Source organism: Meleagris gallopavo, chromosome 1, assembly GCF_905368555.1.
Source record: "Meleagris gallopavo chromosome 1, MGAL_WU_HG_1.1, whole genome shotgun sequence".
Taxonomy (NCBI): domain Eukaryota; kingdom Metazoa; phylum Chordata; class Aves; order Galliformes; family Phasianidae; genus Meleagris; species Meleagris gallopavo.
In genome coordinates this window covers 104,884,206-104,897,878 of record NC_139404.1, presented here as the reverse complement: position 1 = coordinate 104,897,878, position 13,673 = coordinate 104,884,206, and the positions used below count along the sequence as shown (strand labels likewise).

Below are 13,673 nucleotides of genomic sequence, written 5' to 3'. Positions count from 1 at the left end.
CCTTTGTCACTCGGTTAGAAACAGAGATTAACAAAAATGCATAAGAATTTCCTACATGAGCGTGCTTTCTCACATTAATGTGTGCCTGTATGTATTCGTCCTAACAAAATTCAAACCTGGTTAACCACATCAAGCAGGAATTGAATAAGATCTTACTTGATGGAACAAAAAATTACAACTGGAAATAAAGTTTCATAAGTATTAGTGATCCACATACCTATAAGCTCAGCAACTGCACTGAAGGGCCAGGTGTGACTGGTAGAGTTGGTATGCAAGAACTTTGGGCAAAGCTGAAATAAAACAGAAACAACAGCATCAGTTTGTGATCCAGGGTGAAGTTACAGAAACCCATCAATGCTTCCATCCAAAAGTAACAACCTTAACACAAGCACTCAAATATTAAAAATGTACATTTTAAACCATGAGTATTAATCTGGAAAAAAAAAACAAAACACCTAATACACCCAGTGACTTACTGTTTAATGCCACTGCTCCCTTTGCCCATATTGATCAAAACTGCCTGTTACTGGGACCTGTCAGATTCTTTCAAATGGTAGTTGGTACTGCTGGCAATTCACAGTCATATATTTCAGCCTCATTTATGATCAGCTGTAACCACAAGAATGTAGGCACTACTAGGACTAGATGGCAACGTGCACAATAAAATATGTATTTATGTGACACATTTTATAGATGTCAGTGACAAAAGTATTCTCAAGTCATTTATGAAAGCCTAGGTTTGTATACATTCACTAGACCAAAAGAACAGGAAAAGCAGAACTGGGAATCACATAACTTATGGTTTTGTCAGTGCAATGTTTGGGGAAGTTTAGCTGTTGATCTTGGTATGGCTGTATTTGCGGAGAATATCTGTAATTATAATTTTACAAGCTCTTGGACACAGACAGCACACATATATGCTTATGTCTTATTGGTGTAGTTACACTGGTGGCACATAAAAAGCATCTAGGAATATCCAATGCTGGAAATAGCTCCTGTGAAGTACAGGTGCATGAGAAAACATAATCTATACTATACATAAAATAAGGAAAATATTTCAGAATAGCACTTATGTATCCACACAATCAATTTTATACAACTGCTACAGTGACAATCACTTTCACATAATTAGTAAGGACTAAATTAGAGGAAGCAACCACTTGGGGTCCCCAAGATCATTTATCAGAGAACAGAATAATGCTAAAACAAGTTCCAGAACTAGGTGCCACAGCGGGAGCAAAGCTGCAGCAGCCCTTGTTCAGATCAACATCTTCTGCCAAGAAATCTCACCTTGATTCAAAGGTCATAGAGAGCCCCAGACACACTTTTGGACTGCAGCTTAACCCTGGTATTTCTCCACCAGGTTAGACTGCAAGTAATAGACAGACACTACACTCTTTACTGTCATGTGTTTTATAAACTGTGGTGAATTCAATCAACCCAAGTCGCTGTGCTTTTTAAAAATTCCTAACAGATGCTTATAAATAATTTAGGATTTAAGACATTGAGCCCAATTACTGGAAACAGCATGTACACCACAGCTCTTGGTTAAATGGAGCTTTCAGTTTCTTCATCTACTACATGACAGCTCAGCAGATCTTAAGACTTGGGGGGAAAAAAAAAAAAAAAACAAAAAAAAAACCCCATGTAGTTTTGAAAGGTGAGAATTCAAAGTTGTGAGCCTCCCCTGGTCAGACAGTGCTAAGGAAAGAAAGAACTTCAGCATCTCTCAGACTGACATAATCAGAGCTGAGCGTCCTCTTTTATGTGAGGCAAAGTGTAGATCAGTATGGCAAGAAAATCTTCTCATGCAGTGCCTGGATAACACGATGCCTCCCATTCCTTGTGTCACTGCTGCATACTAGTGACTAACTTTGAAAAGAAACACCTTTTATAAACAAACAGGAATTCCACCAGTCTCTCCTGGATTGCTGTTTCAGATGGTAAGGTTGTGAAAAAGGCTGAGAGGCGGTACCCAGCTGCAGAAATGTGAACAGTTATACAAAACCAGAAGATATGAGTTAGAACACGAGATCTTTAAGAAATTGGTTCTTGGCTCTAAAGCTCCCTCAGCTAAAGGTGAGCATCCTGGAGGGCAGTTCACAGGAAAAGCTACAGAATCACAGAATGGCCCTGGTTGGAAGAGACCTCAAGGATCATGAATCTCCAACCCCCTGCACACGCAGGGCCACCAACCTCCCCATTTCATACTAGACCAGGCTGCCCAGGGCCCCATCCAATCTGCCTTGAACACCTCCAGGGATGGGGCACCACAACCTCTCAGGGCAGCCTGTGCCAGCAGCTCACCACTCTCTCTGTAAAGAACTTCCTCCTGACATCCAGCCTAAATCTTCCCTCCTTCAATTTAAAACCGTTTCCCCGTGTCCTGCTTTCAAAGAGTTGCAGCAGATAGCATCATTTACTAACAGAAGGCTATGAAACAAGGATACACAAGAAAATCAGACTAAGAAGATGGAGAAGAGTGGTTGAAGGGCACTCCCTAGCTTCCTTCAAAGCATATCCAGCTGCTACCACAACTGAGGTGGAACTTGGCGGGAAATAGTTAAGCCTATTTAGCTTTATGAGTTATGCAGTACTAGGATACAGTATGAGTGTTAATCCCCAGGCGAATGCTCGCTTTTGGTTATGTCAGTATGGCTGTGGTTGAGATGATCCAGCTGCTTTGTACACCGACCAAAAAATATTTTGTCAGTGAGTGGGTTTTGGTTAGCTATTTCATTTGGCATCCTGAGACCAAGTGCAGCAAATCCTCTTCTGAAAATCCAAGTAAACTTTAAACTGTTTCTACAACTCATATGACAGAAAGACTCACTGTACCAGGCAGAGCATCTCCTACAATTATGAACAGTAAATATTTAACAATAAAACAGCAGTTTTGAGAATTTTAATTTTCCAAGGAAAACTGAACTATTCCATCTCTCATGGATCATCTCATGCACAAATCACAACTACTGAGCAAGCAGCCTTGTCTATCAGAGCTATTTTGCAGATTTTGGCTGAACAACGCCACTATCATTCTCCTCCTCCTGCTTTTCTTCCATCTGGGTGCTCGTCCCCTTTCCGCTACGTTCTCCCTTCATCCTCCCTTTCAGTTATGCTGATACACCTACATGACCACAACAACAAACTGTATCACAGAGCTGATGCGCATTACAACTCATTTTTTAAATTGTATTTTTAACCTGGATCACTTTCACAATATGTCTCATGGTGCAACTGAGCAAACATTTTACCAGAGCGACAACAAAAGATAAACACCAGAATGAGAATGAATTGCCAGGCCTGCTTACACCAGCTGTGTGGTTCATGCACGCCTCTGAAACTAATGCACACATTCTGGTGAAGCCCAACTTATTTCCAAAGAGCAGTGGCTGACAGAAGAGACCAAGTGCCAGTTCTGCATTGCTCTTTGCTGGGAAACATTGTCTGAAGGTATAGAAAGGTGTTATCTGTTAAAACAACCATTATCAGCTGTTCCATCTCTGCACTGAAAACCTACCTAAATAAATAAATAAATAAACGCTGCAATTAGAAATACATTGAATGAAAATCTTAAGTTATGAGTAGGGACCAATAAATAAATAAATAAAATCCTAAATATAGATCAGAAAGTTACCAATTGCTGTTAGCTACACCAATTCTAGTTGAGACTTCTCATCTGTAAGTTTGCCAATGTGATTTCTACCCGAGATAGATTTTAAATCATAGCCCAAGTTGTGCTACTCACAACAGATGTTAACGGAGGCACGCTTTTCCCCTAAGTTAAACTACTCATGCATTCAAAAGCAAAGGGAGATTTTACCTTTTTTTTTTTTTTGAACATTACATTATCTAAAAAGCCAGGTGAGCAGTTCCCTAATAAAATCAGGCACTTAGAGCAATTACAGTGCTGAAATGAAAGTGCAATTCCCAAACTTCAAACAGGTGACACACGTAACCTCTGCAATCATGCCAATTAATTTAAGGTAATTTAAGCAGTGCTGAGAGCACATTGATGCATCATAAATCACAGAATATCCCGAGTTGGAAGGAACCTATAAAGATGACCCAATCCAACACATGATGTATGCTTTACATTCCGACACCTGAGCGGTTATTTTCCTGTAAGGATCCAGCTTCCCCCCACAACTTAATTCCAGATTTCAAAGCAAGGCCCCAAGCCACGTGTTTGCGTTGCTAGCGTACTTAGAGGCGTACAACCACACAAACGAGAAAGTCCCTCGAAAATAGCCAGTTTCAGCCACAGTGTATTGAGCAACTGAAAGAACAGCGGCATCCCCGCTCGCAGTGAGAGTAAATAAAGAAGCCACCAGCTGCAGGAAAAGGACGGCAGCGAGCAATGCGAGGCCGAGTAGCGCAGCACAACAGCGGGTCTGGCGGAGCCCACCCCCAACCGGCCTCGGCTGTTAAGACGGCCCGACCACCTCCCGCCGGGAGCGGCTGCAAGCCCGACTGGAGCTGCCTCCCCGCAAGGGCCCGGCCCCAGGCACACCGAGCCGCCCTGCAGCCTCCCGCTTGGGCTGAGGAACGGCGGCCGCCGTCCAATCGCCCGCTTCCTCCTCCCAGAGGCGTTCAGCGGGAGCTTCCCTCAGCCTCCGCGGCCCCGCGCAGCCAGCCCGGTTCGCCCCTCCTCCTTCTTCTCCTCCTCCGCCTCCTCCTTCCTCGGTAAGGGCCACCCGGCCTCCTAGAGACCCCTCCACCGCTCCCAGGCCCCGCGCTGAGGCGCTCACCGCGCTGAGGCGAATGCCGCCCTGAGTTTTCGCCGCCATCTTTTGTGCTGCAGCGACAGCCGGGGCGGGAAGGAGCGGGGAATGGGGGCGTCGGGGAGCGCCCAGAGCGCGCACATCCGCCTCGCCCCCCTCCCGGCGCGCTTCCGCCGCCAGCCTCAACCTCTTCCGGGAGGGGGCGAGGCTTAGTGGTTAGGCCACGCCTACTCCGCGCGCACAGACCGCCGCTGGGTGCGCGGCGGCGGGCGGGGTCGAGCGCGGCGCGCTGCCGCTGGTCGGCAGCCGGCGGGGAGGCGGGGCCATCGGCTGCGGCCGTCCAACGGCGCGGAGAAGTGGGACGAGGCTGGCGTGTCGCGGGGGGGGGGGCGGGTTTGTTTTGTTTTGCCTTCCCTCTCTTTTTTAGGTAAAAATGCGCGGGCTCTACGGCCACGCCTGGGGGTGGGGCTCGAGCGGGCGCTTGTCCCCTGCGGCCCCGCGGATAGGTGGGTGGAGAATTAGTTGGGTGAACGGTCGCAGCGATGAATAGCTCTGTGTGCAGGTGGGGGTCGGTCACAGGTCGTGTCCCTTAGGGGTCCGTCTTAGGGCAGTGCTCTTCAGCGTCTTTATCGGTGAGCTGGGTAGTGGGATAGGGTGCACCCTCAGCGAGGTTGCAGACGACGCCAAGCTGAGTGGTGCAGTTGGTACAGTAGAACGGACACCGTCCAGACGGCAGGCTTGAAAAGTGATCCCATGGGAACACAATGAGGTTCATCCAGGCCAAGTGCAAGGTGTTGCACTTGGGGTAATCCCAGTTATGAGCACAGACTGGGAGGAGAACTCGCTGAGAGCAGTCCTGGGGAGAAAAACTCGGGTGTCCTGATGGATGAAAAGCTAGACATGAGCCAGCTCTGTGTGCACGCAGCCCAGAGACAGAGCAGTATCCTGGGCTGCATCACAAGAGGAGTGGGCAACAGAAAGATGGTGGGGATAGTTCCCCTCTGCTCTGCCCTCCTGAGGCCCCATCTGGAGTACTGCATCCAGGCCTGGGGCCCCAAAATAAGTGTGGAACTGTTGGAGCAGGTCCTGAGCTCAGAGAGCTGGAGCACCTCTCCTGTGAAGACAGGATGAGGGAGCTGGGCTTGTTCAGCCTGGAGAAGGCTCAAGGGAGACCTCATTACAGCCTTTTTTTAAAGTACTTAAAAGAAGCTTATAAGCAGGAGGGAAATCAACTTTTTCATGGTCTGATAGTTGAAAGGTCAAGGGGGAATGGTTTAAAACTAAAGAGAGGAGAGTTAGATAGCAGGGGGAAAATTTTTACTGAAGAGGATGGTGAGGCATTGGCACAGCTGCCCAGAGAAGCTGTGGTGCCCCATCTCTGGAGGGGTTTAAGGCCAGGTTGGATGGGGCCCTGGGCAGCCTGAGCTGGTGGGGGGCAGCCCTGCCCACGGCAGGGGTTGGGGTGGGTGGGCTTTGAGGTTCCTCCAACCCAAACCCTTCTGTGATTCTATGAAACGGAAGCAAAGAGATCTGTTTCTGGCCCTTTCATTTTCAGTTTCAGTTCATTTTCAGTGTCAGTTTGTCCATGAATGAGAAAGGAAATCCGCAGACTGCAGAAGTAAGGGGCTCACAAAGCATTACCTTTATCAATCTTCCCAACTAAGAAATGCATGACAGCATGACCTGAGGAGCCTTTGATTAATACAGGAGTGAATTGCTTGTAAGAAGATGTACTGTCATCTCAAGCTTTCTTACCTGTCTGTGCAGATCCTTCTTACATGAAGCAATCAGATGTTATTGTTCTCTTTTGCTATTTATTGTACTCCTGCTTATCTGACAGTTCAGAGCTCTATAACCAAAAGCTACATAAATGCATAACTGCTCTACATGGGCAGAGTTCCTAACAGTAGCGGCTGACATTGCTTCTCTGTTTTCTCTTACAGCTGTAGCAGTGGATTGCTTCTATTGTGATCCAAATAAAGTTGTAATTCTGAGTATTTGGTAACATCATTTGTAGAAATGAGAAAAAAAAAAAGCACAAATCATGGCAAAGATTTGCAACTGTTTGCTCAGGTGCAAACCCCAGAATGCAAGGTAAGAACTTAAAGTTTAATCAAAGGGCTTTGACTCTTTTTGCTAACTGCAGCTGCAATGTCAGATACACTTGCACAATAAAGATTGCACAATTCCCTTTCCCAGTGGATTTCTTATGTGTTTTTCAAAGACAGCACTGAGGTCAAATTCCAGTGCCATTATTAATGAGTTAGCAGTTTTCCCCAGATAAATCACACCGCTAAGAAGAGACTGCACGAGTAATTAGAGTCTCCCTCACTGAAGACTTAGTACTGTGTTCTACCAAGTTGCATACAGTAACATCTACAGTAAGATGCATATTTCACAAAATTATTATTTCACATCCTGTTTACTCACAGAACAAAATTTGCCAGCTGTTTCATTAAAGTTACTGTGTTTTAGCTATCTGCAGGTATTTTGAGCAGTGGACAGTTACTTACCTTGAGTCCAGACTATTTTCTTTGTGAAAGACCTGAGACAGTTGTGGGTTTGTGGGGTTTGATTATTCTTATATATGTACTTATAGCTGGGAAGCTCCCTGTTGTCTATTATAACCACACTATGTGTTCCTCTCCATCTCCTTTCTTTGTCCTTACAATTTTTCATCCTGTCATCTCAATTTTCTTCTACTAGAAAGCAACTCTTATTTTGGTGGAGGTCGAACAGAAAAAAGCAACCCAACAACTGAAGATACAGGTATTGTAAAAGAAAAAGTTTGAACTAAAAGCCTGAGGTACAGTAATTCGTGGTGATCAAAACCTTACAAGCCTCTGCTAAAGAAGTTATGGAAAACATACATCAGCCTCTGTCTGAAAGTACCATCAGTTTTGATCAACCCTGGAAAGAAAGGGTCGATCAAAACTGATGGTACTTTCAGGCAGAGGCTGTTTCTATCTGCCTGCTCCCACCATCCCTTTGCTCTATTTGCAAAGATGAAATCAGAAGGCCTAGTCTGCTGGGCACTCACCTCTGTCATGAGCTCCTCCTGAAGCTCTGCTGCTGAGTGCCAGGAGACAACCAGTATTGAATAAGTAAGTCGGGGAACTGCTTTGGGACAGTAATTGCAAATCGTGGAGGTGTTCTGGTACTGCCAAACCTGATGATCTTTATTTGACTAAGCAGGTACTCAACAGGCATTGAGTACTTTAGTATTAATAAATTAGTACTATTTGTACTATGCTACAATATTTCCCAGAATGCATGCAACATATTGCAAGCATTTTTAAAATATAACCAAATATTACCTGTTCATGAGGTGTGAGATACACTGCATAACCTTAAAAAGATGCACAAAGACTCAGGGGAAAGGGTGAAATATGAAAATAGCTTATTCATCAGGGTCATTGAAACCATACTTCTCTGGCATTAGAACTTCAAGCCAAATTGTATGAAGAGTTCTCTTCCCCCCAAATGAAAAGGCAGGACTTTCAAGGCTTTTGCCCAGAACATACGAAAGCATCAGTATGAACTTCAGAAGTCTCTGGTGAAGAGACTTCATGCAACAGGAAGGGTGGGCAATAAGACAGGGTAGATGGTGCAGCCTTGTCCAATGGGGATGTATGGGCAGGCACACAGCCACGGCTGCAGGAATCCAGATAAGGTCTGGAGTTCTGCACAGAAGCCTTCATGCACTGAGATCGAATTTGAGAGCTTTTACAGAATCAGAGAAAAAGACAATCCATCAGCAGTAGTCTAAAAATGAGAACTGCAGCTGAAGAGGTATTTCAAAAATAACATTTAATATTATTATTAGAATTACATTCAAATGTAGCATTGAATACAATTAGCCATTATTTAATGCTCCATATTTAAAGTTCTGCTGTTCTTTGGCAGTTATCATAGTTGCACCAACTGTATTTTTCTTCCCTTCAGGAAAAGGAAACCTCTGTGAATATTTAAATACTTTTCCCTCTATGTATCATGCACTGTTGCTCTGCTGTCTCAAAGCTGAAGTATGAAAAAGAAAACTAAGCTTGAAAACAAGCAAAAACTACGTCACACAGCAAAGGCATTTTCTCTCCAGCTCTTGCTAGTGAGTTTGAAGCGAAAGTTTATCAGATGTATCTACAGTGAGGTTATACTGCTTTCATAGTACAACCCTCTTCCTTCACATGGATTTAAATGCAGTACTGTAAGAATTAAAAGGGCTAACGTTAGTCTTGTGTAGAAAAGGAATGAAGTTACGCTGTTATCGATACCTTTAAGCGTATTCAGTGGCAAGTCTCTGCTATCCGAGTAAGACGAATTCAATTGAGCCCATTGTTTTTTGTTCAGAACCCTTTTTATAATGGTAAAAGATGTGCAGGCCACTTAAAGCAGCAATCTGCAGAATCACAGAGCAAAGGTAAAAGTACACACAGAAGGCAAGAGAGAAGCAAGTGCTATTTTTGCAGAAGGTAACATCATCTTGGAGTTCCAAGCAGCTCAGTTACAGATTTAATTTTTAATGCTTACCACCACATCCTGGGTGGTGGGATGGTGATGTTTGATCTCATGCACATCTGAAGCCCTGACAGATAGAATGGGACATTCCCTTCCAAAGGGAAGGATGATAAAACCCTCCATCTAAGTTAGTGCTTTATCGCCTTTTGTTAGCAAGTAAACTAAGTGAAGACACGGGTTTAGAGCTTAGAGGAGAATGTAAAGCAAAAGGTTTAGTAGCAAAAAGTTGTCCTAGATTGTTAACAGCAATTCAGTAGCATCTCATGAATGTAAAAGAAGTCCCTAAGCATGGAATGCAACCACTCACCAGAAAGCTAAAAGTCAAACTACCAAGTCATCCTGAGTATTAGCAATATTATTAAAAAGAAAATCCTTGAGCTTATGTAAGCAATTAACAAAATTATTTAAAAATATCCTGTTCCAATTTTCAAGTGATGCTTAAAAAGGAATACTTTTTTTCATTTGTGCTTATTTCAACAGCATTAGATTGTTAATAGATTATATTAATACAAATAATTCACATCCCTAGTACTACACAGTATCACACCTCATTCTATCGCTTTCCTTAACAGTCAAAATTCACAGAAACTTTAAATTTAGCACAAGTCTATCTTATTACCTTCATACAGCATTACAGTATTACAATTGTAAAGCATGTTGCTTAGTCTTTCATTATTTCAGTTTATAATCCAAAGATGGATTCATACATCTGTAGGTAAAAAACACTGCCAAGTAACCTATATTTCTTGTGAAAGTTTTGAAAAAAAATAAAAAATAAGAATCCCTGATCTCACAACCTAACAACATTAACCATTTATTTGGCATGTCCTTTATTTTTTTTTTTTAATTAGGAAAAAACCACCAATAATGATGAAGTCCAATACCAAGCACATTTGCCTCGGTTGAGATGTTTCAAATAACACAAGTACCAGTCTGCAGCTTTATCTTATAAATCCATTTCTGTGGAGGCAACGTTGTTTAAATAAAGAAGCAGACAAAGCTTTTCATCATGAAAACTGTGATAAACTTCCCTTCCAAACAAATCAGCATTGCAAATCCAGTCAGAAAACCCAGTAAATCCAAAATCTCAGTGGAGTCTACCTCCTCATGGAAAAAGCATTCATCTGAGCTTTTTGATGTATGTGTGGCTATGGTGGTATTTATCCACTGTCAGAAGTGCCCTTCAGACAAGCAGCTTCACTGTATGGTAGTACAACTAATCACTGTCTCGTCCAGGTCCTGAATGGTGGAAGTGGTGCAGATCCAAAAGAAGCTGCACCTTGAACATTACCGTTGTCATGGCACCGTGAACGACATCCCTCACTCCTATAATACCTAGGAACAGCCAAATATATTTATTTGTATAAAAAGTGTTTCTTAAAAAATGAATTTTCCTTTGAACTAGGCTGGGGATTTACAGTAATTTATATTTTTACAGGATTATCTTCATTTAACTGCATTTTGTAAGTTGCAAGGTGATCTTAGCCACTGAAAGAAGAAAGTTCTTCCATTTAAGAATTAGAGTATTCTTTAATTAGTCAGCTAATTAAAATCAAAAGCCCTCAAGGCAGTGCAAATTATAAAATGTTACTGCATAGGTTGTTTATTTGCGCATGTACATGTCTTTTATTTAGGAATCACTAATCCTGAAGAACGGTCTTATAATACAAAGCTGAAATTACAAACATGGTAAGTCTGCAGTTCTTTGAGTAATAAGGCTTATAAAATAGATCTGTTTGAAATTTAAATTATCTGTTTACAAGTTGCTAAGTTTTAGGATCAGTTAAAGGAAGAAGAAATAGAAGGGGGTTTTAACTTCAAGACATGGCTTTTCTGCAAACTGATTGTACACTGACATGCAATATAAGCTTCTTCTCAAATTTACTTTCAGATCACAGTTCCAAAAGTAGTGTAAAATACTTACTTGAGAAATTACTGGATAAATGGTACAAGTTGCTACTTTCACCAAGTTAAAAATCTTCTATCATTATTTACAAATCTGTTTAATCCTTCACAAGGAAAAGAAGTAAAAGAATGCAGTAACAATGGTAAATTACCACCAAGCTGTACATCCTCCTTCCTGCATTCACAACACAAACAATCGTGTACTTCCCATGAGAGCTGAAAGAAAACCTAAAATGTAGTTTCAAAATGGGAAAAAAAGAGGAATCACAGTAATGTTTTCTCTTTTTTTTTTTTTTGACTGCTTAACCACTTAAGTGTCTGATATGCAGCCTAACTTTCCATGTTTTCAAGGAAGTCACATTCAACACTTTCTTCAAGCTGTTGCAAGATCTTTATGACATTGCTGCCAACGTAGTCCACAGAGAGAGATGCAGAAGTATGTGAATTCTGGGCCTCACTCCCTTTTGTTGTAAATGCACAACACAGTGTCTTGAAGAAGGGCATAAGCTGGGTAATGCTAGATATAGTGTGGAAGTTCAAAAGAGGAAATTTGTGCCTTTTGGAAATTCCCTCATCAGCGTTGTTTCTTTCCTGTAAACATGCAAACCAAGATTTACTTACTGCATTAAGACACAATATCCTACTAAATATGGCTCCTTTGAAGCCTGTATTATACACTTGGTTTTATACTGAGAGGTCCACAGCCTACAATTCTGTCATAATATGAATTGTACAGATAGTATACTGAGTTATTTCTATAATCAGATTTGAGCTTCTGTTAAATGAAAGTTCCACAATTTCAGAACATTGGAAGTTTGACAAGCCTTCAGAAGCAGGTATCAGAAAGCTGCAGAATGCAGAGGTACCTGATAAATACTAATGCATTCTTCTGTAAGTACTATTACTAAACCTTAATGGCAATTTAAAATGCTCTTATGGTAAATTTCTTGCCACTCCACATGCAAAAGAAAACTGGCATTTTCAAGATACATTTGTGAAAGCAGGCAGATAATTTTTAAAACCGTATGAAATCTTAACATCTAAAAACCTCTCACCCAACTTACAATCTTACCACTAGTTTAGAAAAGTAAGCTAAAGGCTTAAAAAAGAAAAATAAGTAAAGCACTCTTTCTTTACCCTGTATTTCATCTTTAGCAGATCCATGATTCGTATTATGTGTGGCCTACATTCCTGATGATTTTCTACCAGATGAGAAGTCACAGTAGATGACTCTGTGTCCACCTCTGGGACAAATGCCCATTTATACCTGAAACAAAAGGATTACATTGCTAAGAAGACAGGAAAAAAGTTCCCTGTTTGGATCAGACATAGTTAGCAAAGCACTGTTTTGTTCACAGAAAGAGCTGTCATAACTATGAAGTTATGCTATTACCAGAGCTAAACTTAGTGAGTTATTACTTCAGTACTGTATCAGTACTTGAATGCAACTGTCTCCAAAAAAATTCCCAAGTGTGGCAAAAGGAAAACAAAGAACAGTCCTTCTTTTTCTTCTCCCTATTTTTCCATGTGAGATAACCTTCAAATAAAGTGAAATCTTCCTCCGCTGACAAGACTGAATTGCCTTTCTAAATATCCCAAATTACTTTTGTCCTAGAATCAAAGTCTGCACTTGTGAAAAGAACAAACAGTGAAATTAATATCTGGAATTACATTAAAGGACAAGTACAGAAACAACCTGGAGAACAGTTAAGCAACTAAAGGACTTACATTTGGAACAACTGCATCCTATCAGGTGGAAATGAAAGCGCTGTGTCTAAAAACTTGCAAGCGGATAAGTACAAAGACAGCTCATTCTGCTGGATGTCAGATCCACTGCCATCACCTGAGACTTTCTGTTTGCTTAACTTGCTGTTGCTTCTGTGGTAGTAAAAATTGAGAAGTACACGATTAAACATAAATCCACTAAGTGTTTTCCATTCAGCAAAAGGGAAATGTACACATTTACACAAATGTGCACTTGCACCTGTGCACAAAAGTCTTATTTTTATTCTGTATTAACACTCAGATTTATATAAAAGGCTGTTACATGGAAAGAGATATCTAAAGTATTCAGAAAAAAGTCAATGTTAAAATATTTAATATTCAAACACTGACTTTGCCTCTTTTCTATTCTTGTATGCAGCTGTTAAGTATCATTTTTTGTAACTATAACTATTTCTGCTGCTTAAAAAATACTGATTTACCAATTTCAGAAATATACAAGTAAAAAAAAAAAAAGGCAGATGCAGAACAAGCACAATTGCTAACAGCTTTCAAGCTTTCATCAGGTAAATGCTAATTCTTACTTTGATAGTTCATCTTCCTCAGTTAATTCTTCTTCCAGTTGTAGAAACGTCTGAATCTTGAAATAAATAAATTTAAGGAAATGCTGAATCATTTGAACAACTTAATCATAAAAAGATACTCTTCACATAGTAGTGTAAGTACTATAAGGAACCACCTCTTGGTTTACTCACAAAATCACATAATGGCCCAGGTTGAAAGGGGCCTCAAGGATCATTAATCTCC

The 13,673-nt window shown here is 41.4% G+C and overlaps 2 protein-coding genes and 1 long non-coding RNA gene across 11 annotated transcripts in view; 1 reads left to right on the top strand and 2 right to left on the bottom strand.

Annotated features, from left to right (window-relative positions):
• The window catches only part of MORC3 (MORC family CW-type zinc finger 3), a 29,344-nt gene extending 24,416 nt beyond the window's left edge, over positions 1 to 4,928 (bottom strand). For 2 of the 3 annotated variants that reach the window (XM_085242746.1, XM_085242747.1), the window contains exons 1-2: positions 4,752 to 4,928; positions 218 to 290 (exon numbers count right to left, since the gene is read on the bottom strand). In XM_085242746.1, the coding sequence (XP_085098872.1) occupies positions 218 to 290; positions 4,752 to 4,790 (112 nt within the window). In that variant the 5' untranslated portion in view covers positions 4,791 to 4,928. The remainder of the gene's footprint in view (positions 1 to 217; positions 291 to 4,751) is intronic. The other variant, XM_085242756.1, reaches the window with a different exon arrangement.
• LOC146545548 (uncharacterized) lies at positions 4,455 to 12,898 on the top strand. Of its 7 annotated transcripts, none has more exons than XR_014887954.1 (5): positions 4,455 to 4,686; positions 6,668 to 6,818; positions 7,431 to 7,493; positions 10,874 to 10,928; positions 12,760 to 12,898. It is a non-coding gene; the product is annotated as an uncharacterized LOC146545548 (long non-coding RNA). The 7 variants fall into 7 exon arrangements; XR_014887956.1 differs by lacking the exon at positions 4,455 to 4,686 and adding an exon at positions 4,952 to 5,151; XR_014887951.1 differs by lacking the exon at positions 4,455 to 4,686 and adding an exon at positions 5,147 to 5,230.
• DOP1B (DOP1 leucine zipper like protein B) overlaps positions 8,518 to 13,673 on the bottom strand; it is a 46,808-nt gene continuing 41,652 nt past the window's right edge. The window contains 4 exon segments of the mRNA XM_085242732.1: positions 8,518 to 11,735; positions 12,282 to 12,411; positions 12,873 to 13,022; positions 13,451 to 13,506. Of these exon segments, the coding sequence (XP_085098858.1) occupies positions 11,475 to 11,735; positions 12,282 to 12,411; positions 12,873 to 13,022; positions 13,451 to 13,506 (597 nt within the window). The 3' untranslated portion in view covers positions 8,518 to 11,474.